Source organism: Aquarana catesbeiana, linkage group LG02, assembly GCF_042186555.1.
Source record: "Aquarana catesbeiana isolate 2022-GZ linkage group LG02, ASM4218655v1, whole genome shotgun sequence".
Taxonomy (NCBI): Eukaryota; Metazoa; Chordata; class Amphibia; order Anura; family Ranidae; genus Aquarana; species Aquarana catesbeiana.
This window is the reverse complement of record NC_133325.1, coordinates 14452051-14479363: the sequence shown is the minus strand read 5'-3', so window position 1 is coordinate 14479363 and position 27313 is coordinate 14452051. Positions and strand designations below refer to the sequence as shown.

The window sequence follows — 27313 nt, the reverse complement described above, 5'->3', positions numbered from 1 at the left end:
TAAATTTTCATGCACCAGTAAAATGGCAACAAACTTCCGTACCCTATATTTTCTTTAGACGATGCTTCAAAAGCCCCCTATAGGCCACATGTGTGGTGATATGTAACGTGTATCTCAATCAATGTTTTTAAGTGTAGGTACCCCTGACTAGGGATGGGCTTTATGTTCAGGTCGAACATCGGCCGTTCGCCAGTTCGTTGAACAGTGAACAATTTGGGGTGTTCGCGGCAAATTCAAAAGCTGCGGAACACCCTTTAAAAGTCTATGGGAGAAATCATAAGTGCTCATTGTAAAGGCTTATATGTTATTGTCATAAAAAGTGTTTGGGGACCTGGGTCCTGCCCCAGGGGACATGGATCAATGCAAAAAAAAGTTTTAAAAACGGCCGTTTTTTCAGGAGCAGTGATTTTAATAATGCTTAAAGTGAAACAATAAAAGTGTAATATCCCTTTAAATTTCGTATCTGGAGGTGTCTATAGTATGCCTGTAAAGGGGTGCATGTTTCCCGTGTTTAGCAGAGTCTGACAGCAAAATGACATTTCAAAGGAAAAAAAGTCATTTAAAAGTGCTAGAGCAAGTGTCGGGCCGGCTATAATGAATTGTCGGTCCGACAATACACATAAAAGTTCATTGATAAGAATTCCCCACAGGGGACCAAAATTTAAAAAAAAAATGCGTGGGGGTCCCAGAACTCCTCTTTAACATATTGTTTAATCACATAGTGGAGGTATTTGGTGGTATTTGGGGGTCTGTCAGTGGGGGGAGGGTGGTATTTGGGGGTCTGTCAGTGGAGGGAGGGGGTGGCATTTGGGAGGGTTGGGGGTCTGTCAGTGGTGGAGGGGTGTTACTTGGGGGTCTGTCAGTGGTGGAGGGGTGGTATTTGGGGGTCTGTCCTTGGAGGGAGGGGGTGGTATTTGGGAGGGTTGGGGTCTGTTAGTTGGGGGGGAGGGGTGGTATTTGGGGATCTGTCAGTGGAGGGAGGGGTGGCATTTGGGAGGGTTGGGGGTCTGTCAGTGGGGGGAGGGGTGGCATTTGGGAGGGTTGGGGGTCTGTCAGTGGGGGGAGGGGTGGTATTTGGGAGGTTTGGGGGTCTGTCAATGGGGGAGGGGTGGTATTTGGGGGTCTGTCGGGGGGGGAGAGGGTGGTATTTGGGGATCTGTCAGTGGGGGGAGGGGTGGTATTTGTGGGTCTGTCAGTGGGAGGGAGGGGTGGGATTTGGAGGTCTGTCAGTGGAGGGAGGGGGTGCTATTTGGGAGGGTTGGTGGTCTGTCAGTGGGGGGGTATTTTGGGGGTCTGTCAGTGGAGGGAGGGGGTTGTATTTGGGAGGGTTGGGGGTCTGTCCGTGGGGGGGAGAGGGTGGTATTTGGGGGTCTGTCAGTGGAGGGAGGAAGTGGTATTTGGGAGGGTTGGGGGTCTGTTAGTGGGGGAAAGGGGTGGTATTTGGGGGTCTGTTGGGGGGAGAGGGTGGTATATAGGGTTTGAGCTTGTCCATCAGTGGGGGTCTGTTGGGGGGATGGCAGTTGGTGGGGTGTGGGTCAGTAGTTGGGGGTAGGGGTCGGTAATTGAGGGGGTGTATTTGTTGGGGCAGGGGGGGTAGTTGGTGTCTGTCAGTGGGGAGCGTAGTGTAGAGGGTGGGGTCCGTCAGTGTGGGTAGAGATTGGTAGTTGCGGGGATGGGGGTCTAACAGTGGCACCCCTCCCTCCACTGACAGCCCCCAACCCCTCAAATATCACCCCTCTTTCCATTGACAGCCCCCAACCCCCAAAAAACCACAGACCTCCAAACCCCTTAAATACCACCCCTCCCCCCCCCCCCATTCACATATTTCCAAACCCCCCAAATACCCCCCTTGCTCCACTCACAGATCCGCAACCCCCCCAAATACCACCCCTCCCCCCACTCACAGACCTCCATACCTCCCAAATACCACCTTCCCTCCACTGACAGACCCACAACCCTCTTAAATACCATCCCCCACCCACTGAGAGACCCCCGCAGGGGGTGCCTGGCTTCAGTGGAGCCCAGAGGAGACATGCTTGGTGTTTTAGGCCCGGCATGTCTCATTAAAGAGAACCTGTCAACAAATAATCATCACAAAAAAAAATAAAGTTACACCCAAGCATATAAACCCCCTAAAAAATTTTAGAGCCACCCCCACATATATGCATATATGAATGTAAACATACATGCGTTGGGGGCGCCTACACATGAAAACATTGATTGCTATACACATGTTACATATCACCGCACACGCCGGAGTGAGAGGGAATTTTTTTAGCACCAGACCTCCTCCGTAGCGCTAAATGGCTGACCTATAGGGGGCTTTTGACGCATCGCCTATAGAAAGTACAGGGCACTGAAGAATGTCACCATTTGACAGGCTCACACAAATGTAGGATTTGACATGTTGGGTATCTATTTACTCGGTGCAACCTCATCTTTTATATATTTGACCAAAAATGTGGGTCATTTATTGCAACTGTTTCCCTTTAACCATTTCAGTACCCGCCCATAGTCATATGACGTCCACAGATGGGATCTCCCATCCTGGGTGGGCGTTATATGATGTCCTCGGCTTCCCGGCAGTATAGGGGGGCGCGTGTGAGCGCACCTCGTGCCTGGCAGTTGCGCTGACCGCCGGGCACCTGCGATCGCTGGTAACAGAGCAGGAAAAATCTTGTCAGGGAAGTGACGGTCCGTCACGGCCATCTTGGTACACCCCGCACTCGGCCACACTAAGCTTACAGTCTGAAGTCGCCAATCGGACATCTTGTTACACCCACCGGAATTTTGCATTTCATAGTTATTTCTACCAATAAACGGAGCTTATATAGTGAAATACAGGATTTAGAACTCCGTCCGACTGTTTTGAGGTTGTATTATAAAAGCAGCGGTGTTCTGTCAGGTCAGCAAACCTGTGAGATCAGCAAGATTGCCGCTGCTTTTAATATTTAACATCAAAATAGCTTCACGAACTTCTAAATCCTGAATTTCACGATATAAGCTTAGTTCACTGGTAGAAGTAAGTGTGCAAAGCAAAACTCCGGTGGGTGTAACAAGATGTCCGCTTGGCGACTTCAGACTGCAGGCTTAGTGTGGCCGAGTGGGGTTGAACCAAGATGGCTGCAATGGAACGTCACTTCCATTACAAGATTTGACAGGTCGCCTAATCTGATGGAACTCCCCTTGCAGATTTTCTCGCCCCCCCCCCCCCTCCCCCCAGCACAGGGGAAGGAGAGCATGGATACATTGTATATAAAGGAGGAAGATCTTTATCAATGGACACATTTCTTCTAAACAATGAGAAGTCATTGTGTCATTACAGGAAAATCAGATCCCTGAGCTACAAGAAAATGGAGGATACCCCCTCCCCCTCTCTGAGCTACAAGAAAATGGAAGACACCCCCTCCTCCTCTCTGAGCTACAAGAAAATGGAGGACACCCCTCCTCCTCTCTGAGCTACAAGAAAATGGAGGACACCCCTCCTCCTCTCTGAGCTACAAGAAAATGGAGGACACCCCTCCCTCCTCTCTGAGCTACAAGAAAATGGTGGCACTGAGGACACCCCTGCCCCTCCCCCTCCCCTTCTCACATGTTGCTGCAGCCAGAGACAGACAAGTGGCTGAAAAACAAAAAAAATCCAGAGAGATCGGGTAAGAATGGGGGGCAATGTGGGGTCACTATGGGGGGAGGGAAGTACAGGGAGTTTCCATTTACACCAACACACTGAAGAAAAAGATCAGATCATGGTGAACTTTGTGTTTTGGATGTCCCAAGAGAGAAGAATTACAACACAGATCACCTACCTCCTCCCTCCCCACAGATCACCTACCCCCCCCACAAATCACCTACCCCCCCCCCACAGATCACCTAACTCCCCGCCCCACAGATCACCTACCCCCCACACACAGATCACCTACCCCCCCACACATACAGATCACCTACCTCCTCCCCCCCACACACAGATCACCTACCCCCCCACACACAGATCACCTACCCCCCCACACATACAGATCACCTACCTCCTCCCCCCCACACACAGATCACCTACCCCCCCACACACACAGATTATCTACCCCCCACAGATCACCTACCTCCTCCCACCCCACACACAGATCACCTACCTCCCCCCACACACAGACCACCTACCTCGCCATACCCCACACACAGATCATCTACCTCCCCCCCACACACACAGACCACCTCCCCCCCACACACACAGACCACCTCCCCCCCACACACACAGACCACCTCCCCCCACACACACAGACCACCTCCCCCCCACACACACAGACCACCTCCCCCCACACACACAGACCACCTCCCCCCACACACACAGACCACCTCCCCCCACACACACAGATCACCTACCTCCTCCCCCCCCCACACACACAGATCACCTACCTCCTCCCCCCCCCACACACACAGATCCCACCAATCACATACCTCCTTTGCACACAAAAGTTCACACAGAGCTTCCTTCTTCTCAGTCCCAACAGGACTTGTTCACTAAAACATTAAACCTCCGAGGGGGAACAAAAAAAATGCACCAACATATACACAGGATGGTAATTTGGGATAGTTGATAAGTAATGTTGGGTGAATGGTTCAGCCTGAGCATTGGCGGTTCACCCCGTTCTGGGAACATCCGAATTTCCAGGGTGTTCACCCCACCAAACACCCTGAAATGTGCTGCACAGTGCATTCTGTGCCCCGATTGGGCAAAGCAGAGCCCCCCCTGCCCCAAAGCACCCACCCCCCCATGTTGAGGGCATGTGGCCTGGTATGGTTCGGGGGGGAGGGGGGGGGCGCTCGCTCACCCCCCCCTTTCCTGACCAGCCAGGCTGCATGCTTGAAGGGTCTGGTATGAATTTTGGGGGGGACCCCACGCCTTTTTTATTTTAGTGTGGGGTTCCCCTTTAAATCCTTCAGGTCTGGTATGAATTGGGGGGAGGGGGATGCCATGCTGTTTGTTTTTTTCTTTTGTTTTGTTTTTTTACAATACCTGGATGGCAGCAATTGCAACGGCAAGTCATTTTAAATGTGATTTGACGCGTTTTTCTTTTAGAAATTTCATTTTTTCTGCAGCATGTTCTATATATGCTACAGATGTGCCAATTTACAGGCAGACTAAGGGGACCCCCCAGACACTATATTTAAAGGAATTTTTCATTTTTATTGTTGCACTTTAAGCATCATTAAAACAGCTGCTCCTAAAAGTATAATTTAAACAAAAATTTTTTTGCATTGATACATGTCCACCAGGGCAGTACCCGGGTCCTCATACCCCACTTTTATGGCCATGTACTTGCATATAAGCCTTCAAAATGGGCACTTTTTATTTTTTCTGTTCGGCTCCCATTGACTTCAATGGGGTTCGCTGTTCGTATCAGAACTTTTCCCCTGTTCGGGAGTTCTGCTGCAAACCAAAAGGGGGGGTGTTCGTCTCATCCCTACTGATAAGAGAAGGAAAGGTGCTGGCTATGGAATTGGGAGGGGGAGTCACAGAACGGTTCTAAAACAGTTGAAAAATTAAGCTGACCATAGAGTGATTGACCACCAAATCACTCAATTTCACCATCAACACAGTCAATGTTGATGGGGAAATCCCTCCCGCAGAGCTATTGTGTTCTCCCGATGATGGGGGGGGAGGGGGGGTGCAGGGGTGCTGTCCCTGCAGTGATTATTGCTAGCGGCTGTAGCCATTGCATGCAAAATCTGACAGGCTGGTTGTACCCAAGTTGATAAATCGATCAGTTTGGGTACAATCATCCTGCCCATACATGGTCCTCGTGACTAAGCTCCGGGGCGGAGTGAAACGCGTTGGGGTGTGGCCTGGTATGAGGTCGCCACTCCATTCGCCTTTCCAGGACAACATAGATGTGTGACATCCAGGGGCTACCCCCTTCTTCCCTTGAGCTTTCGCAGGAGCCAGGACGGGTTCCATCCCCTGTCAGCACTCTAGCAGCAGTTGCAGATGCATTGTCTACATACCCCCTCACTATTGAGCATGAGCGGCACACATACACTTCCCAGGTCACATGGTGAACCAGCCGGGATTCTAACCATCTGTACCCAGCTTTATTTAGAAACCCAAAGTCCACATTTATTCCATTATCTCTTGTGTCGAATACAATTCTCATTCTGAGTTCAAAAGTTTTTCCCTTACTGAGTATTTTTAAAGTTTAGCAACCAAAACCTTCCCATCTTCTATACGGGGGTCTGGTTGTGAGAAATGATGTCCCATCAGTGTGCAGGGATCATCTTCCTGATGTTATCTGGCTCCCGGTCACATACCTCCCAACCGTCCTGCATTCGCCGGGACCGTCCCGGGATTTGATATAAGTCCTGGTGAGTTCCGGAGCGGCGCTCAGTGGCGGAGCAAGTTCTGGCATTTGGATCCAGGGACTTGCCCAGCAGGAGCGCACAAGCTGTGGGGCACCAGTAAGATCTGCCCTCGGCTTGCACTTTGTGTCTGGAGTCCTGCACGGCAGCACATCTTTATTTGGCAGCCGGAATCCCTCGTGGCCGTCTGCATCTCACACAGTGCAGAGCGGCTGAACCCAACTTCTTCTCCTGCCCAGCTGTGATGCTTTTCTGTACACAGGAGGAGGAGGGGGGACAGGGCTCTGCATATGCTTTTGCTGATCTGAGGTCTCTGATAAACATTTGGCTTGCACTGATGGGCACTGATATGCAGCACTAATTGGCACTGATAGGTGGCACTGGTGGACACTGATGGGTGCTGTTAAAGAAGCACTGATAAGGCTGCACTGAAAGGCAGTACTGATGGGCACTAATAGATGAAGCGCATTTGTGAGATCAGCTTCTGATGTTGGATGAGAAGCCCTGGCTCGCAGTCTCCGCTCTAATTCATCCCAAAGGTGTTCTATCATGTCGAGGTCAGGACTTTGTGCAGGCCAGTCAAGTTCCTCCACCCCAAACTTGCTCATCCATGTCTTTATGGACCATGCTTTGTGCACTGGTGCGCAGTCATGTTGGAACAGGAAGGGGCCATCCCCAAACTGTTCCCACAAAGTTGGGAGCATGAAATGGTCCAAAATGTCTTGGTATGCTGACGCCTTAAGAGTCCCCTTCACTGGAACTAAGGGGCCAAGCCCAACCCATGAAAAGAACAAACCCACACCATAATCCCCCCTACACTAAATTATTTGGACCAGTGCACAAAGCAAGGTCCATAAAGACATGGATGAGCGAGTTTGTGGTGGAAGAACTTGACTGGCCTGCACAGAGACCTGACCTTAAACCCGATGAATTAGAGCGGAGACTGCGAGCCAGGCCTTCTCGTCCAACATCAGTGCCTGACCTCACAAATGCACTTCTGGAAGAATGGTCAAACATTCCCATAGACACACTCCTAAACCATGTGGACGGCCTTCCCAGAAGAGTTGAAGCTGTTATAGCTGCAAAGGGTGGGCCAACTCAATATTGATCCCTATGGACTAAGACTAGGATGCCATTACATTTCATGTGTGTGTAAAGGCAGGCATCCCAATACTTTTGGTAATATAGTGTATGTCAGATGGCAAGTGGTTAATTTGTTACAGTAATGGATCAAGTACTGTTTGTAGAGTTGTAACCATCTACGATGGAAGGTCCGTGTCCTGAATGCTGTGTTACATTTGTAGTAAAGACCCGTATACTTCATTAAAACCATTATTAGAGAAAAAAAATGCCTGTACAAAGCTGAACACACTGCTTCTGATTTATTGTATCGTTTATCTGGGCTGAAAATGCATTAAAATGTTCTGAATGGGACCAAAGAATTAATTAAATTATACCAACCAACAGAAATAATGGAATAATAGAGTAAAATGAAATACAAAAACTTAAACATGTTTATAAGATACTCCTTTTAAATTTATTAATGAAGGTTAAATAAAAGAGAAAGCAACTTTACTATAGCCAAATTTACCAACATTTTTTTTTTTACCTCTATACAGGTGGATTGATGGACCATGTTTTTGGTCAGGTTCGTCTTCATAGTCACAACTAAGTCACCCTGGTGATGGTCACATTGTTCTTCATAGCCACAACTAAGTCACCCTGGTGATGGTCACATTGGTCTTCATCAACACAACTAAGTCACCCTGGTGATGGTCACATTGGTCTTCATCAACACAACTAAGTCACCCTGGTGATGGTCACGTTGGTCTTCATCAACACAACTAAGTCATCCTGGTGATGGTCACGTTGGTCTTCATTGTCACAACTAAGTCACTCTGGTGATGGTCAGGTTTGGTTTTCATCATCACAACTCAGTCACCCTGGTCTTCATAGTAACAACTAAGTAACCCTGGTGATGGTCACGTTGGTCTTCATTGTCACAACTGAGTCACCCTGGTGATGGTCACTTTGGTCTTCATAATCACAACTGAGTCACCCTGGTGATGGTCACGTTGGTCTTCATGGTCACAACTAAGTCACCATGGTGATGGTCACTTTGGGCTTTATAATCACAGGTGGTGACAAATCCATATGGGTGTTCTGAGAGACTGAAATACTTTACTGGAGGGTTCACACAGGACACAAGCCATATCATTCTAAATGTCATGATTGTTTTAGATGTTCATCAGCATTGATCCAACCTCAGAGGACAACGGGAGAAAAATGATTTCAGGGTTCTGGAAGTGACAACAACTTTTAAGTCAAACTCAAGAGAGAAGCAATACTTTTTCTGGATGGTGACAAAGGTTTTACTTCAAAATCTGACCTCACTGAATACCTGATGGAACACACAGAAGAGAAGCCGGGTCTGGGTTCTGACTGCATCATAGTGTTTCCAATGCAACCAAACCCTGGACTTGGGGGAGCTCACACTAAAGTGAAGAGGTATTTTTGTTCTCTATGTGGCAAAGCTTTCGCAGTAATGTCACAACTGATCACACACGAGAGGGTTCATACCGGGGAGAAGCCATTTCAGTGTGACTGTGGCCAAGCTTTCACAACAAAGACAAAACTTAGCAGACACCAGAGGGTTCACACTGAAGAGAAGCTGTATCAGTGTTCTGAATGTAACAGACCTTTTCGAGAGAAGGGAACCCTTCTTATGCACCAGAAGATTCATACTGGAGACAAGCCATATAAGTGTTTTACGTGTGGCAAAGCTTTTAAAATTAGATTCGATCTCATCAATCATGAAAGGGTTCACACTGGAGAGAGGCCATATCAATGTTCCCAATGTGACAAAGCTTTTACAAGGAAGTCAAACCTTCTCAGACACCAGACGGTTCACACGATAGAGAAACCATTTCAATGTTCTGAATGTGGTAAAGCTTTTCTAGAGATGCCAGGCCTCATCAGACATAAGAAGGCTCATGCTGGAGGAAAAACCTATATAGAGAAGCCTTTTCAATGCACTGAATGTGACAAAGCTTTTGCACAGAAGCCACATCTTATCAGACATCAGAAGCTTCACACTGGAGAGAAGCCATTTCAATGTTCTGAATGTGATAAAGCTTTTATACAGAAGACACATCTTATCACTCACCTTAAAGTTCACACTGGAACACCAGAGGGTTCATCCTCAACTGCTGAGAATAAACTCTGAGAGAAGGGGGTATTAAAGGGGTAGAAGTTATGCTACTGTGACAGAGTTTTGGATGTCCCAGTAGTTCCACATCTCATGCCATCCAACAAACTACTGGAAAGGTACAATGATACTTTGAAGAACACACTCGCTACAATTCATGAATGTAATGGACGGCTGCATTGAGTTTAGCGCTTATGTCCATCAGGCACACACCTAGGGATCCATTGATTACTCTACCTTTTTGAGATAATTTTTGGACATGCACCAGTGACTAAACTGTGTTTTCCGTAATGATTTTCTACTATTATTCATTGATAAGTTTGTTTTTTTTTGCTTATGAAGCTTTGATTGAACATGTAATTTGTTTGCATCATAAACAAAATAATTTGCATTCCAACCTGTTTTCTTTATTTCCAGATCTCCACTTAACACATTGATTGATTAATTCTTCCTCTTGGTTGAGCTCCATTTTGCCAAGCCTCTACAGCCAAGCTTGAGGGCTCAAGATAAAGCTTGCCATACACTGATTGAAATTTGGATGGTTCACCAGGAAATGGATGAACTTTGGTCAGTGTGTGACCATCTCTGCTTGATAGAAGTTGATCTTTGACTTCTGTCGAAGGGACATATTGGAAAACGTTTCTCTATCGGTGGCTGCAGTTGCTGTTCAGTCTATTCTGACAGAAAAGGGTGCTGCTGTCCTGTACATAAAGTCCCAATATGGGGGATTCCTTAACCCCCTCTTATCTGTGTGGATATAGGAAACAGAAAAAAAACTAACCATGTATGGTCAGCTGAAGACCATCTGGCCCATGCCTCCCATTGCAAAAAGATTTAGCACTCCAGGCAGGCCAAATGAGGAGGAGTCACCGTCCAGTGAAAAAGATGCTCCCTGTGCTTCCTTACACATACCACTTAAGCACAGTTTGCTGATTAAGTTTCATCTCATGTTAGGAACGTATCTGTAGGGATTGGAGACCAGTGGATGAAAACTTCAGGATAGGCACAGCTTTTAGTGTAAGAGAAATCAAGTACAGTAATACCTTGGTTTGAGAGTAACTTGGTTTGAGAGCGTTTTGCAAGACAAGCAAAGCTTTTAAATAAATTTTGACTTGATATAGAAGTAGCATCATGTCATAACTGTATAAAAGAGAAGAGAGGTGCCTCTAACTGTAGCAATATGGTTACATTTAATGAAGGCACAACATTTAGAAACTCACATGGTTGATGATTAAAACAGGCACATCTAAGTATGCCGGCACCCGGGAAAAAGCTGTCAACATAGACCATCCCCCGCACCACCATCAACGTCATCCCTTCCACACTGCGCTCCATGAGCACTTCAAGCCTCGCTTTCAAATCACTCTACTGCAGAGTAGTCTTCCTGGTCACGATCTCAGACTGACAGCGTTGAGAGCCGGTGGTGCGGAGGACGGTCTATGTGGACAGCTTTACCCCAGATCCCTGCATACTTAGATGTGCCTCTTTTAATCATCAACCATGCGAGTTGCTAAATGTTGTACCTTCATTAAATGTAACCATATTGCTACAGTTAGAGGCGCCTCTCTTCTCTTTTTATACTCTGTAGCTCCTGCTGGATTTTGCTTCTAATCCCCTTGTGGAGGCTGCCATTTGTGGATGGACATAAAACCGCACCAAACCCAGCAGCCGAAGTCTTGCATAGGCTTTGCCTGGCCCAAGATGGCTTCAGTGGTCAGGTGAGGAACCAGCGTCCAATCGGACAGCTGTCTTCCTGTGACCACAGGAAGTCATAGAGGAACCGAGTTCCTCACAACTTCCTTCCCATTCTGCATTGCTGGTTTGGTCATGCCTACATTGGGGAAGACAGACTGCATCTGCCTACAAAGGTGAACCTGAATGGGAGTGACTTTCATGATCAATCAGCCGAGGAGGATGAAAACAGTAAATTGTGAGAGTTCCAACAACATACAAACAGGCCCGGATGGAAGGCACAGCCGACCATAGCCACTTGAAATCCTGGAATGATGTCAACAACTTCTGCAGCGAGGGGTGGAAATACGACCTGGCTGGTCCACACCCAAACGTGGAGCTTCCTACAAGAAGATGGTGTAGTTTCTTCTCTTTCCCTACTCCTGTGAAACCTTTTCCTGCTGCTAAGCACTGTCCCTTCCAGGCGGTAAACCTGTTCCTACACTAACCACTCACATAAATCGCGTCAAACCCAGCAGCCGGAGTCTTGCATAGACTCTGCCTGGCCTAAGATGGCTTCAGAGGTCAGGTGGGGAACAGCTGACAGCTGTCTCCCTGTGACTGCAAGATGTCATAGAGAAACCGAGTTCCTCACAACTTCCCTCCCCTTCTATATTGCCACTTTGGTCAATCGCCACCTACAGTGAACTGCATCTGCCTACAATTGTGCAAAGTGAATCTGAATGGGAGTGACTTTCATGATCAATCAGCTGATGAACTTGAAGGGTTCTAGTGAGGAAAGGTAGAGTGTCAGCATCCCTTTAAGAAATGATTAATCACTCTGATTGGCCACATGATCAGATGCAGGTGAGACTCACTGCAACTGCAATGCAGTAATGGAGAACTATGAGAATTTCAATGGTCAAAGAAACAGCGTGTGGCAGAACAGACAAGTCATGCTCCAGGCCATGGGAGACCAGAAATCAAGATCCAGTAGACCCAACTACTTAATTTAAGGACTAAGGAAATTCTACCGAAAGGTTATCTTTTATGGGAATTTCTGACTATAGGTTAAGTTCACCTTTGGGGAAAAAAATTACAAATGGACATATTTAAAAAAAAAAATGTCACTGTGGGCAGATCAGGGAGTGTAGGGGGAGGTACTAGAGTATGTTACATGTTACACCCTAAATACAAGTGTAACATGCTCCAAAAGTCAGCTTAGCCTTCAAATTGGGGTAATGCAAACTTTCCTTTGTTTCCCATGAATCCTCTCATGGAACATAACCTTTCCATGTTATCATATAATATTGTAGCTTTCCATGGTGAAGACCAGAATTAAGCACTTTCTCCATAATTAATTCTTCCTCCCCTTGTTCTTAGACTGGGTCTGGTAGACGGAGTGTCTTGGAAAATGATTCTTTTTAAAAGGTGCCACATAAAAAACAGGATGGATCTTCATCGAAGGAGATAATTTGGGTTTGTAAAGCAGAGGGTTTATTTGGGCCATTACGTCAAAAAGCTCTATGAACATTGGACCAAGTTTTGGATAAAACAGTGTGATGGTTTAGGGAGTTTTCACTCAGTGTTCGTGCTTCCCAAGTGAGTTCAGTTCACTCCAGAAATGTTTTAAGGGCTTGCTGGTCCACTTATCTATGTCCAACACATGCTGAGATAATGTGTAGTCCCATTCAACAATTTATGTCTGCCACATGCAGGACAATCTATGACCACCACATGGATTGGAAATGTGGAGTACTGTGGAGCAATCTCTACCTCCCACATGGATTGGAAAACGAGTCAAGTGGGACAATTTTTGTCCACCATGTGGATTGAGCAACATGTAGACCCTAAGGATCACCTATGTTCGCTAAATGCAGGACAATGTGAAGTCCCCTGGAATAATCTATATCCGCTACCTGCATGAAAATGCGGAGTCCCATTAGACTGCCATATGCTGAGATAATGTAGAGTTCCTATTTGATTTTTTTTATAAATCCTCCTAACATATAAAGTGCAAAAATCCTGTGTTATAGAGCCCCTTGTACTGCTGGTCAAGGGGGGACAAATGTTTTGGATCTGCGGTCATCAGGGTAAAAAAAATAGTGCCCACTGTCTTTGTATTGTGGGAGGAAAAATGTCCTCAGCGTTGCTGACAGTGGCCAGAGGGAAGGAAAAATTATTAGGGGAAAAACGTTGTTCACCGGGGAGATAAGTGGCACACGCCTTGGGTGGAGGCACTAGGAACACCTACTTCTCCCTCTATGTTCCTGGGACACGGTCAATGTGGGACAATCCTGGTAGATCCAGGACAATTGGTCACACACGGTACAATCTGTACAATCTCTGCTCTGTGAATCTTGTCCATCCTCTTGTGACATCAATAAAGATAAGTGAACCAAACATATAATCAAGCCCCCCCCCCACTTCCCCCATAGGCAGGGACATGCACAAAGCATAAACCCACGGAGGGCGGACATTGTGCACAGATTGTACAAAACATACTAGGTATGGTGGCACACACAGAGCGATGGGGATCATTTCAAGACCGGTATTTCTGGTTATCTGTAAATGAAAAGGCTGTAAAGGGATATAGCGCCTCCTGTGGACAATTGTGAGGATCGCAGTTTAGTAGACATGTGCGCCGTCAATAAATTTGTTTCGTTTCGTTCAGTTCCGTTTCGTATTAAAATTAATTCGTAATTTGTGTCCCAAATTCAATTCGCATTCGTACGAAATACAAATTTTCGTTAGGTTCGTAAAATTTTCGTAACAATTAAGAAAGTTCGTTTTGATGAATTTATCATTATGAGGGGCTCCCACCATCCCTGTGCTGTGCTGACTTCCTGGGTTTTTAACTTTTGGTTTGGTTAACTTTTCGTAACAATAACGAAAGTTTGTTATGATAAATTTATCCGAAATTCGTAAATGAAATTTCTTATTTCGTACAAAATTCGTATGCATAAAAAATTGTATTTCGGATCCTTACGAATGTACGAATTTTCGGAACTGTATTTTCAGAATTTTCGCTCATGTCTACAGTTTGATGATCGCTCACACTTCTGAGTCTGGACATATTTGGTATGTAATTATTGGATGTAGTCTGGTCTGTTACATCGTGAATGGGAATAGTATGGTGTCCGTGCGCACTGCACATTTATTTAATGTTATACTGGGAAATAGTGGCCTGATAAACTGATGTACAAATACTGAGATACTTCACAAATCACACCGACATCTTTTTTTTTTTTTTTTTTTTCATGTCTGGGAGGGTTTAGTACTTTTTCATGTGAAAGAAATCCGTGGAAGAAATAGTTCCAGCAGTAAAAGGGTCAAATCTGAGTCCGTCTTCCACAAAGACAGGAAGTGGGTGGGGCTGATGACACAGGACCCCCCCCCACCCCACCCCCCCATGGATATATTGTATATAAAGGAGGAGATGGACACATTTCTTCTAAACAACAGAGGCCCTGAAAATTGTGTATTAGTGCAAATAAAAAAAGTATCACAGACAGTACTCAGTTGTTTTTGTTGCAAGTGCAGTAATATGGCTGCAATCACCTCTTCTAAACAATAAGAAGTCATCGTGTCATTACAGGAAAATGCAATCCCTAAGCTACATGAAAATGGAGGTCATGTCCTCCCTCTTCTCTGAGCTACAAGAAAATGGAGGACACTCCCTCCCCCTCTCTGAGTTATAAAAATATGGAGGACACCCCTCCTCCTCTCTGAGTTATAAAAATATGGAGGACACTTCCTTCCCCTCTCTGAGTTATAAAAATATGGAGGACACTTCCTTCCCCTCTCTGAGTTATAAGAAAACGGAGGTGCTTCGTCAGATTGGGCGACCCATCAGAAATTGTAACGGAACTGACGTTCCGTCCCCATCTTGCTACACCCCGCACTCGTCCACAGTAAGGCTACAGTGAGAAGGCAGCAAGCGGACATCTTATTACACCCACCGGAGTCTTGCATTTCACGCTTATTTTTAACAGTAAACTGAGCTTATATAGTGATATACAGGATTTAAAAATCGGTCTGACTGTTTACATGTTGAATTTTAAAAGCAGTGGCAATACTGCTGATCTCACAGGTTTGGACACCCTCTCCCCCTCTCTGAGCTACAAGAAAATGGAGGACACTCCCTCCCCCCTCTGAGCTACAAGAAAATGGAGGACTCTTCCCCCTCCCCTCCCTGAGTTATATGGAAATGGGGGACACTTCCCCCCTCCCCTCTCTGAGCTATAATAATATGGAGGACACTTCCCCCCTCCTCTCTGAGCTACAAGAAAATGGAGGACACTTCCCCCTCCTCTCTGAGCTACAAGAAAATGGAGGACACTTCCCCCCTCCCCTCTCTGAGTTATAAGAAAATGGAGGACACTTCCCCCTCCTCTCTGAGCTACAAGAAAATGGAGGACACTTCCTCCCTCCTCTCTGAGCTACAAGAAAATGGAGGATACCCCTTCTCTGAGCTACAACAAAATGGAGGACCCCCCCCCCTCCGAGCTACAAGAAAATGGAGGGCACTCCCTCCCCCCTCTGAGTTACAAGGAAACAAAAGACACTACCTCCCTCCTCTCTGAGTTATAAGAAAATGGAGGACACACCCCCCTCTAAGTTATAAGAAGATGGAGGGCACTACCCCCTCCTCTCTGAGCTACAAAAAAATGGAGGACATCCCCCCTCTGAGCTACAAGAAAATGGAGGACACTTCCTCCCTCCTCTCCGAGTTATAAGAAAATGGAAGACACTTCCCCCCTCCTCCCTGAGCTACAAGAAAATGGAGGACACCCCTCTGAGCTATGAGAAAATGGCAGCACTGAGGACACCCCCTCCCCTTTATCCTCTCACATGTAGCTGCAGCCAAAGACAGACAAGAGACTGAAGGAGAAACTTCCAGAGAGCTCAGGTAAGAAGAGGGACCATGGAGGAGGACAGAGGAAGGTAACAATGGGGCCACTATGGGGGAGCAGTGGTATATGGAATTGTCGCCTTTTCATCATGCCAAACCCGAACACTTTAGCAAACCAATTTTTTTTTGCAGTATACTGTACACTACAGGATTGTAAAAGACCTGTGACACCTTTGGGTGCCCCCAGAAGAGTAATAATGTGGCGCACGTAGCGCAACATGACAAACAGTGGATGTGGCACAATTGTGTTAATGAGGGGAGGAGCTTAAGGGGCGTAATTAAATCAAACCAGGTCATTCTGTACCCCCAGTATAACTGGAGTCAGGGAAGATCCCCCCAAACTCACTAACACTTCCAGGTGTACGGACCCCTCTCCAGGAGAAGGAGACCCCTTAACAGGAGTGCATGGGGGTGATTAGAAGGGACTCCCTCCCACCCATCCAAGAATACAGACAAATACAGGAACCCTCATCTGGGAATACAGGAACCCCCCCTCCCTCTAGTGAAAGGGGACTCCTAAATAAAGGGACTACAGGGGGTGATCAGAAGGGAACCCCCACCCAGGAATACAGGAACTTTCATCCCTCCTCCCCTCTAGATAAGGAAGACCCACAGCTAAGAGGACTTCAGGGGGGTGATCAAATGGGACCTCCATCCAGGAATACATGAATTCTTTTCCCTCCCCCTCCAGATAAAGAAAACCCCCATCCAGGAGTACTGCAGTGGGGTGACAAGAGATGACCCCCATTCAGGAATACAGGGACTCCCCCTCCCTTCCAGTTTAAGAAGACCCTCCAGGTAGGAGGACTGCAGAGAGGGGGGGTGATAAGAGGGGACCCCCATCCAGGAACATAGGTGCCCCCCCCCCAGTTAAGACCCCAGCTGGGAGGACTACAGGGGGCGTGATAAGAGGGGACCTCACTCCAGGAACATTGGCGCCCCTCTCCAGTTAAAGAAGATCCCAACTGGGAGGACTGGGGAGGGTGATAAGAGGGGACCTCACTCCAGAAACATAGCAGACCTCTCCAGTTAAAGAAGACCCCAGCTGGGAGAGCTGGGGGGTGATAAGAGGGGACCTCCCTCCAGGAACATTGAAGCCCCCCTCCAGTTAAAGAAGACCCCAGCTGGAAGGACTTGGGGGGGGGTCGCTAAGAAGGGTCCTCCCTCCAGTTAAAGACCCCAGCTGAAAGGACTGCGGGGGGGTGGGGAGATAAGAAGGGACCTCCCTCCAGTTAAAGAAGACCCCAGCTGGGAGGACTGCAGGGGGCGTGATAAGAAGGGACCGTACTCTAGGAACATTGGAGCCCCCCTCCAGTTAAAGAAGACCCCAGTTGGAGGGACTGCGGGGGGGGCGATAAGAAGGGACCTCCCTCTAGTTAAAGACCCCAGCTGGAAGGGCTGGGGCAGGGGGGGTTGATAAGAGGTAACAGAGGGGGCCTCCCTCCAGGAACATTGGCGCCCCCCTCCAGTTAAAGAAGACCCCAGCTGAAAGGACTACAGGGGGGGTGACAAGAGGGGACCTCCCTCCAGGAACATTGGAGCCCCCCTCTAGTTAAATAAGACCCCAGCTGGGAGGACTGCAGGGGGCGTGATAAGAGCGGACCTCACTCCAGAAACATTGGAGCCCCCCTCCAGTTAAATAAGACCCCAGCTGGAAGGACTGCGGGGAGGAGGGAGATAAGAAGGGATCTCGCTCCAGTTAAGGAAGACCCAAGCTGAGGGGACTGCTGGGGGGGTGATAAGAGGGAACAGAGGGGAGCTCTCTCCAGGAACATTGGAGCCCCCCTCCAGTTAAAGAAGACCCCAGCTGGGAGGACTGCGGCGGGAGGTGACAAGAGGGGACCTAGCTCCAGAAACATTGGAGCCTCCCTCCAGTTAAAGAATACCCCAGCTGGGAGGAGAGGATTACAGGGGTCATGATAAGAGGGGACCTCACTCCAGGAACATTGGCGCCCCTCTCCATTTAAAGAAGACCCCAGCTGGAAGGACTACAGGGGGGTGACAAGAGGGGACCTCACTCCAGGAACATTGGAGCCCCCCTCCAGTTCAAGAAGACCCCATTTGGGAGGACTACGGGGGGGTGAAAGGGGACCTCACTCAGGGAACATTGGAGACCCCCGTCCAGTTAAATAAGACCCCAGCTGGAAGGACTGCGGGGAGGGGGGTGATAAGAAGGGACCTCTCTCCAGTTACAGAAGACCCCAGCTGGAAGAACTGCAGGGGGGTGACAAGAGGGGACCTCCCTCCAGGAACATTGGAGCCCCCCTCCAGTTAAAGAAGACCTCAGCTGGGAAAACTGCAGGGGGCGTGATAAGAGAGGACCTCACTCCACTTAAAGAAGACCCCAGCTGGGAGGTCTGCTGGGGGGGTGATATGAGGGAACAGAGGGGACCTCTCTCCAGGAACATTGGAGCCCCTTCCAGTTAAAGTAGACCCCAGCTGGGAGGACTGGGGGGGGGGCGATAAGAAGGGACCTCCCTCCAGTTAAATAAGACCCCAGCTGTAGGGGGGCTAATAAGGGAGGACCCCATCCAGGAACATAGGAGACCACCTTCATCCAGTTAAAAAAAGACCCCCAGTTGGGAGGACTGCAGAGGGGTTATAGGAGGGGACCTTGTCCACCACCCTCTAGAGATCACTAGAGACCACTGGCCAGGAAGACGGCAGGCAGATTCCCTCTGGAGAAGGTGAACGGTGTGTAGTGAGTGCGGAGGGGGGTGGAGTGGCTCACACAGGAAGATGAAATCCCGTACAGTTGCGATGTCGGTGAGGTTACTGTCATTGCTGCTTCCACTGCTGGGTTTGTTCCCCACACTGCCAAAACCACCTTCCCTTCCTTCACTGTACCCGGACAGCCGGTCCGATCCCGGGTTCTGCGCAGAGGGGAGGCTGGAGGATGCTAAGCCTGTGCAGTGAGTTAACGTGCCCCCTGCTAATATAGTTAAAAACACTGGAAGCCAACAGGAGAGGAGGATTGGAGCTACGGGGCTGTCACTGATGTGTCCGGTGTCAGGCAGACTGAAACCTGGGCACGGGATTCAAAACCCGGACTGTACGGGTGAATCCCAGACAGGTGGCAACCCTAATACTAAATAAAAAAAAAACACTTATGTTAAAAATTTTGTACAGGACGTCCCACATAGATACCAACTATTGCCATCCATTGTATCCGATGGAATAACATGAGCCCCCATGTTTCCTCACACCCCCCCGTGCTGGAAATGTCCAATTCAGGCTTCTAATATTAGAGATGATCTGTACTCTATTAGATCACCTCTCCTCCCCACAGATCACCTCTCCCCCCACACACAAATCACCTACCCCACTCCACAGATCACCTACTTCCCCCCCACACTCAGATCACCTCTCCCCCCCACACAGATCACCTCTCCCCCCCACAGATCACCTACTTCCCCCCACACTCAGATCACCTCTCCCCCACACAGATCACCTACTCCCCCCCCAACAGATCACCTACTCCCCCCCACACAGATCACCTCTCCCCCCAGATCACCTACTTCCCCCCCACACACCGATCACCTCTACCCCCCACAGATTACCTACTCCCTCCCACACAGATTAACTCTCCCCCCACACACAGATCACCTACTTCCCCCCCACACAGATCACCTACTCCCCCCCCACAGATCACCTACTTCCCCCCCACACTCAGATCACCTCTCCCCCCCACAGATCACCTACTTCCCCCCCACACTCAGATCACCTCTCCCCCCACACAGATCACCTACCCCCCCAACAGATCAACTACTTCCCCCCACACAGATCACCTCTCCCCCCACACACAGATCACCTACTCCCCCCCAGATCACCTACTTCCCCCCCACACCGATCACCTCTCCCCCCAGATCACCTACTTCCCCCCCACACACCGATCACCTCTACCCCCCACAGATTACCTACTCCCTCCCACACAGATTAACTCTCCCCCCACACACAGATCACCTACTTCCCCCCCACACAGATCACCTACTCCCCCCCCACAGATCACCTACTTCCCCCCCACACTCAGATCACCTCTCCCCCCCACAGATCACCTACTTCCCCCCACACTCAGATCACCTCTCCCCCCACACAGATCACCTACCCCCCCAACAGATCAACTACTTCCCCCCACACAGATCACCTCTCCCCCCACACACAGATCACCTACTCCCCCCCAGATCACCTACTTCCCCCCCACACCGATCACCCCCCCCACAGATCACCTACTCCCCCCACACAGATCACCTCTCCCCCTCACAGATCACCTACTTCCCCCCACACTCAGATCAACTACCCCCCACAGATCACCTCTCCCCCCACACAGATCACCTACTCCCCACACTCAGATCACCTTATTCCCCCCCACAGATCACCTACTCCCCCACAGATCACCTACTCCCCCACCACACACAGATCACCTTCCCCCCCACACAGATCACCTACTTCTCCCCCACACAGATCAACTACTTCTCCCCCACACAGATCACCTACTCCCCCCCCAGATCACCTACTTCCCCCCCACACCGATCACCCCCCCCACAGATCACCTACTCCCCCCACACAGATCACCTCTCCCCCTCACAGATCACCTACTTCCCCCCACACTCAGATCACCTTATTCCCCCCCACAGATCACCTACTCCCCCCACAGATCACCTCTCCCCCCACACACAGATCACCTACTCCCCCCACAGATCACCTACTTCCCCCCACACACAGATCAACTACCCCCCCACAGATCACCTCTCCCCCCCACACAGATCACCTACTCCCCACACTCAGATCACCTTATTCCCCCCCACAGATCACCTACTCCCCCACCACACACAGATCACCTTCCCCCCACACAGATCACCTACTTCTCCCCCACACAGATCACCTACTTCTCCCCCACACAGATCACCTACTCCCCCCCACACAGATCACCTACCTCCCCTCCCCCCACACAGATCACCTACTCCCCCCAACACAGATCACCTACTCCCCCCCCACACAGATCACCTAATTCCCCTCCCCCCACAGAGATCACCTACTACTTCCCCCCCACACAGATCACCTACTACCTCCCCCCACAGAGATCACCTACCTCCCCCCACACAGGTCACCTACTACTTCCCCCCCACATAGATCACCTACCTCCCCCCACACAGGTCACCTTCTACTTCCCCCCACACAGATAACCTACCTCCCCCCACACAGGTCACCTACTACTTCCCCCCCCACACAGATCACCTACTTCCCCCCACACAGATCACCTAATCCCCCCCACACAGATTACCTACCCCCCTACACAGATCACCTACTTCTCCCCCACACAGATCACCTACCCCCCTACACAGATCACCTATTCCCCCCACACAAATCCCACAATTCCCCCCCCACACAGATCACCTACCCCCCTACACAGATCACCTACTTCTCCCCCACACAGATCACCTACCCCCCTACACAGACCTACTTCCCCCTCCCCCCACACACAGATCACCAATTTCCCCCCTACACAGATCACCTACTTCCCCTCCCCCCACACAGATCACCTACCCCCCCCACACAGATCACCTACCCCCCTACACAGATCACCTACTTCTCCCCCCACACAGATCACCTACCCCCCTACACAGACCTACTTCCCCCTCCCCCACACACAGATCACCTACTTCCCCCCCACACAGATCACCTACTTGCCCCCCCCACACAGATCACCTACTCCCCCCCACACACAGATCACCAACTCCCCCCTCCCACACAGATCACCTACCCCCCTACACAGATCACCTACTTCCCCCTCCCCCCACACAGAGATCACCAACTTCCCCCCACACACAGATCACCTGCTTCCCCCCTACACATATCCCCCTATATCTTAGAATATAAAATTATACTATTGTAATGCCTGACTATTATTAGAGTGTTTTTAGATTTTAATTAATTATATGTTTGGGTGTTTTTATCAGTCGCATGACCGATCAATATCAGGTAGCGACTGTATCTTCTTATAAAGTCGCACGATAATTATTATAAACACTATACATTGAAGATTAAGCCATATATGTGATTTATTTTATCACCGCTGGAATACATTTCCGATCTTTAGGTCAAACCCTTACAATAATATTTTAAAAGTTTTTTGACAGATAAAAGATGGGGTGTTGCTATGCAGCTACCTACAGAGTCAGCTTATCCTAGTCTGTCCTTCCCGGGAACACCGCGGGAGCGGTGAGAGGTTAGAGGGAAATGCACGACTGACATAGTATTGATGTTACATGCCCTTATATTATGCAAACATTGTGAGTGTTTTTTTTTAGATAATTTTAAATTATTAAATAACTCCTTTAACCAACTTGGTCTTACTGAAACTTGGCTTCAAGAATCTGACCCTGCCTCCCCTGCTGCCCTCTCCCATGGTGGCCTCCCCTGGGCTCACTCTCCCAGGCCTAGAGGATGGAAGAGAGGTAGAGTTGGAATCCTATCTCTAAAAAGTACCTTTCAGGTTTTTCCTTTGACAAAATGTGGAAAATGTATCAACAGAAGTCTATGGCTCAATGTAGGTAACCCGCAGGTGCACTGCACCTGCAGATCAGTTTGAGAGCAGTGCCAGTAGCCAGTGCAGAACAGATGTGCCAAAATATATACTGTGGTTTTAGTAATAAACTTATCTATAAAAACAGTCTTCCATTCAGTGAAGAAATAATTCCGGATGGCTGCACTTCCAAAAATCCTTTTATTGAAGCTTCATATGACAAGTGGTTGACAGATGGAGCAGGGGACAAAGAGGTAGACGCGTTTTGCGCAATTGTAATGACTAAGAGCTAACATTTGCGCAAAACACATCTACCTCTTTTTCCCCTGCTCCATCTGTCAACCACTTGTCATATGAAGCTTCAATAAAAGGATTTTTGGAAGTGCAGCCATCCGGAATTATCTCTTCATGTTACACGGCATGCAAGCTGGGCTAGCACCTGACTAGTGTGTGTGGGGATTAATCAGAGACTCACACACCTGGAGCGGCTTCTCTTGTTTCAGTCTTCCATCCAGGTATCGCCGGCTGTTCCTGTCCCAGTTAGAGTGCATTTGGTATCACTCTGCAACATGGATGCTCTGGCATAGCAGGTTGGAAAGCCACAATCTGGGCTTGCCAACCCAGCATTTTAGAGCAGGAGGTCGCGGGCCACATCAGAGGGCTCCGCAGGCCACTGGTTGGGCACCGATGAATTAAATAAATTATACCAACTAATAGAAATAATGGGAATAATAAAGTGCTCCCTTTCAAATGAAATACAAAAAAAATCAAACAGGTGTATCACATACTATTTTTAAATGTAATAATGAAGGTTAAATAGAAGAGAAAACAACTTTACTATTACCAAATTTACAGACTTTTTCTTTAATCTCTATATAGGTGAATAAATGAACCAAGATTTTCGTCAGGTTGGTCTTCCTAGTCACAACTTTGTCACCCTGGTGACAAATCCATATGGGTGTTCTGAGAGACTGAAAGACTTTACTGGAGGATTCATGCTGGATACAAGCCAGATCAATGTTCTAAATTTCATGATTGTTGTAGATATACTTCATTGATCCAGCCTCAGAGGACAACAGGGGCGAAGTCATTACAGGGCTGTGGAAGTGACATCGGCTTTAGGTCAAACCCAAGTGAGAAGCTATATGTTTTTGTTTTGTAGTAAAGGTTTTACTGCAAAATCAGACCTAAATAAATGGAACACACAGAAGGGAAGCCGTGTCTGGGTTCTGAAAATGTCATTGTTTTTGCAATGCAACCAAACCTTGGACTTGAGGGAGCTCACACTAAAGTAAAGAGATATTTTTGTTCCAAATGTGGCAAAGCTTTTGCAGCAATGTCACAACTTATCACGCATGAGAGGGTTCATACAGGAGAGAAGCCGTTTCGGTGTTCCAAATGCAGCAAAGCTTTTGCAACAAAGGGAACTCTTATCGCACACGAGAGGGTTCATACAGGGGAGAAGCCATATCAGTGTTCTGAATGCAGCAAAGCTTTCACAACAAAGACAAATCTTATCAGACACCAGATGATTCATGCAGGGGAGAAGCCATTCCATGGTTCTGAATGTGATAAAGATTATACACAGAAGTCAGAGTTTATTAGATGCCAGAGGATTCAAGCTAGAGCAAAACTATTTCAGTGTTCCGAATGTGACAAAGCTCTTTTAACTAAGTCAGGTCTTCGCAGACATCAGATGGTTCACGCAAAATCATTTCAGTGTTCTCAGTGTGACACAGCTTTTAGAACAAGGTCACAGCTTATCGGACACCAAAGAGTTCACACTGGAGAGATGCCATATCCATGTTCAAAATGTGATAAAGCTTTTATACAAAAGTCATGTCTTGTTACACACCAGATGGATCACACTGGAGAGAAGCCGTATCAGTGTTCTGAATGTGACAAAGCTTTTCCACTTAGAGCAAACCTTATCAAACACCAAAGCAGCCACATTAGAAAGAAGCCATATTGGTGTTCTGAATGTAACAAACCTTGTAGAGATAAGTCAACCCTTATTACGCACCTGAGGGTTCATACTGGAGAGAAGCCATTTCAGTGTTCTGATTGTGATAAAGCTTTTACAGCAAAATCAGATCTTATCAGACATGAGAGGGTCCACACAGGAGAGAAGCCATTTCATTGTTCAGAATGTGACAAGGCTTTTGCATTGAAGGCACACCTTATCAAGCACGAGAGGATTCACACTGGAGAGAGTCCGTACAAGTGTTCTGAATGTGACAAAGCTTTTACAGGGAAAGAAGAGCTTATCAGACATGAGAGAATTCACACTGGAGAGAAGCCATATAGGTGTTCAGAATGTGACAAAGCTTTTACAATTAAGTTAGGTCTTGTCAATCACATGAGGGTTCACACAGGAGAGAAGCCGTATCAGTGTTCTGAATGTTACAAAGCATTTGGAAGGAAGGAAAACCTTGGCAAGCACCAGATGATTCACACGGGAGAGAAACCATTTCACTGTTCCGAATGTGATAAAGATTTTAGAGTAAAGTCAGATCTTATCGCACATAAGAAGGTTCACACTAAGGTAAAACCAGATTTAAAGAGGCCATTTAAATGTTCTGAATGTGACAAAGCTTTTACACAAAAGTCAGCTCTTAACACACACAAGAAATTTCACATAGGAGTGAAGCCGTATCCATGTTCTGAATGTGAAACAGCTTTTACACTGAAGGCAGATCTCATCAGACACCAGAGGATTCACACTGGGGAGAAGCCATATCAATGTTCTGAATGCAATAAAGCTTTTACACAGAGGACACAACTTATTAGACACTTGAATGTTCATTCTGGAGATAAGCTTTGTTTAATTCAAAACAGAATTTATCAGGCACCAGAGCATTCACTGTATTCATCCTCAGCTGCAGAAAGTAAACTCTAGGAGAAGGGGGATAATAAAGGGGTTGCAGCTACACCATTAAATAAGAGTTTGAGGTGTCCCATCAGTTTCACACCCCATGTCACCAACAATCTAGTGGAAAGGTACAATGATACTTTTAGAAACAAACTTGTCACAATCCATGAGCAAATAGCGATTTAATGGATGGAGTTTAGCGCTCATGTCCATCAGGCACGCACCTAGGGAGCCATGGAATATTTTGCCTTTTGATAAACTTTTTGAACAAGCACCACTGACTGAACTGTTTTTTCTTTAATAATTCTCATCCCCCCCCCCCCCAATCTTTTTATTGAAGATTTCAGAACAGACAAAAGGTACAGGGCACATAGCCTTATTAGCTGTACATGCATTTAAAAACAAACATGCAAAGAACAGGCACAGTGCAAGTCATATTGGCACATCAATAAAATTAAGTGACAGCCATAGGATGTGGACATACATAAAGCAAATACTTATTCAGTCTTGTCAATGATGCATTAAGAGAGGGTTAAACAACATTGTTCAATACATGGGTAGGCCAAGAGGACCATGAGGTGGTAAATCTAGATAGTGACTTGCTTTTGAGGGCATGAATGCATTCAAGTTTATAAGTGTGATTTAGGTCACTCATTACATCTGATAAATAAGGGACTTCCAGTGGCTTGCAATGTTTAGTTTTGAGGATAAGAGAATGTGTATCACAATAACCCTAGACGATTTGGGAATAGAGAGATTATTGAGACTGAGAAGAGCTAGCTCCACCATACCAGAAGATATGGATCAGTGAACCAATGGAGCCACAATTGCGCCAACAGTCTGGTGAGGCAGGAGGACAAATCTTAGAGAGCTTGTAAGGGGTTAGATACCATCTGTGAAGCATTTTCAGATAAAGTTCCCTGTGATCAATACATAGTGAGGATTGGTGTGTTTGTCTAATAGCTGATTGCCAGCAGTGATCGGAAAAGGACGTAGCTAGATCGCATTCCCCTCATCTTTTTTTGTTGTTGTTGCTTATGAAGCTTTGATTGAATATGTAATTTGTTTGCATCATAAACTAAATGACCTGCTTTCCCAAGTGTTTTCTTTATTTCCAGATCCCCAGCTAATACATTAACCATTCTTCCTCTCTGGGTAGTGGTCAAGTGGAATTTTGCCAAGTCTCTGCAGCCAAACTTGAGGGCTCCAAGTAAAGCTGATCATACGCTGATCGAAATTTAGCCAGTTCAGCAGGATCTGAAGACATTTTAATCAGTATATGACCATACCTGCATGGGAGAAGATCAACCTATGTCTAAGAGACATGTTGGCAAACTTTTCTTGATCAGTGGCTGAAGCTGCTGATCAGGGCATCCTGACAGCAGTTTGTGCCGCTGTCAGTATACAAAGTCCTAGCATGGGGAATGTCTTCATCCCCCTGATTTGTGTGGATGGGGGAATCCGTTAACAAAGCTAACAAGTATGACCAGCTTAAGACCCATCTGACTCATGCCTCCCATTGCAGAAATGTTCCCCTCTCCTCTATCACAAGGGCACCCAAAGAGGATCTGGGATTGGGACACCAGCCAAGGAGGAGTCACTCTTTGGTGAGAAATGTGCTCCCTAAGGTTGCTTACACCTTCTAAGGATTTGCTTGCTGTTTTATATGTGGCTTTTGACAATATCACTTCAGCCCAGCTGGCCGACTAAATTGAATCTGGTTTTGCTGAAGTGTCTAGTCATTCCATCAGGTAGAGTGGATGTCTTTATAATCTTTGA

The 27313-nt window shown here is 47.5% G+C and overlaps 2 protein-coding genes across 2 annotated transcripts in view; one reads left to right on the top strand and one right to left on the bottom strand.

The window, feature by feature from the left end:
- LOC141126655 (uncharacterized) overlaps positions 1-27313 on the bottom strand; it is a 149592-nt gene that overhangs the window by 22918 nt on the left and 99361 nt on the right. The gene's annotated exons all lie outside the window — the stretch shown is intronic.
- LOC141129561 (uncharacterized) lies at positions 3511-26296 on the top strand. The gene is made up of 3 exons (XM_073617658.1): positions 3511-3653; positions 7965-9568; positions 23858-26296. The coding sequence occupies exons 2-3, from the start codon at positions 8750-8752 to the stop codon at positions 25559-25561; spliced, it is 2523 nt and encodes an 840-aa protein (XP_073473759.1). The 5' UTR covers positions 3511-3653; positions 7965-8749; the 3' UTR covers positions 25562-26296.

Coding starts and splice junctions, on each gene's coding strand:
- LOC141129561 (XM_073617658.1), top strand. CDS start 8,750: ATGGAACACACAGAAGAGAAGCCGGGTCTGGGTTCTGACTGCATCATA. Junction 9,569..23,857: donor CAACTGCTGAGAATAAACTC/TGAGAGAAGGGG, acceptor AGACCTAAATAA/ATGGAACACACAGAAGGGAA.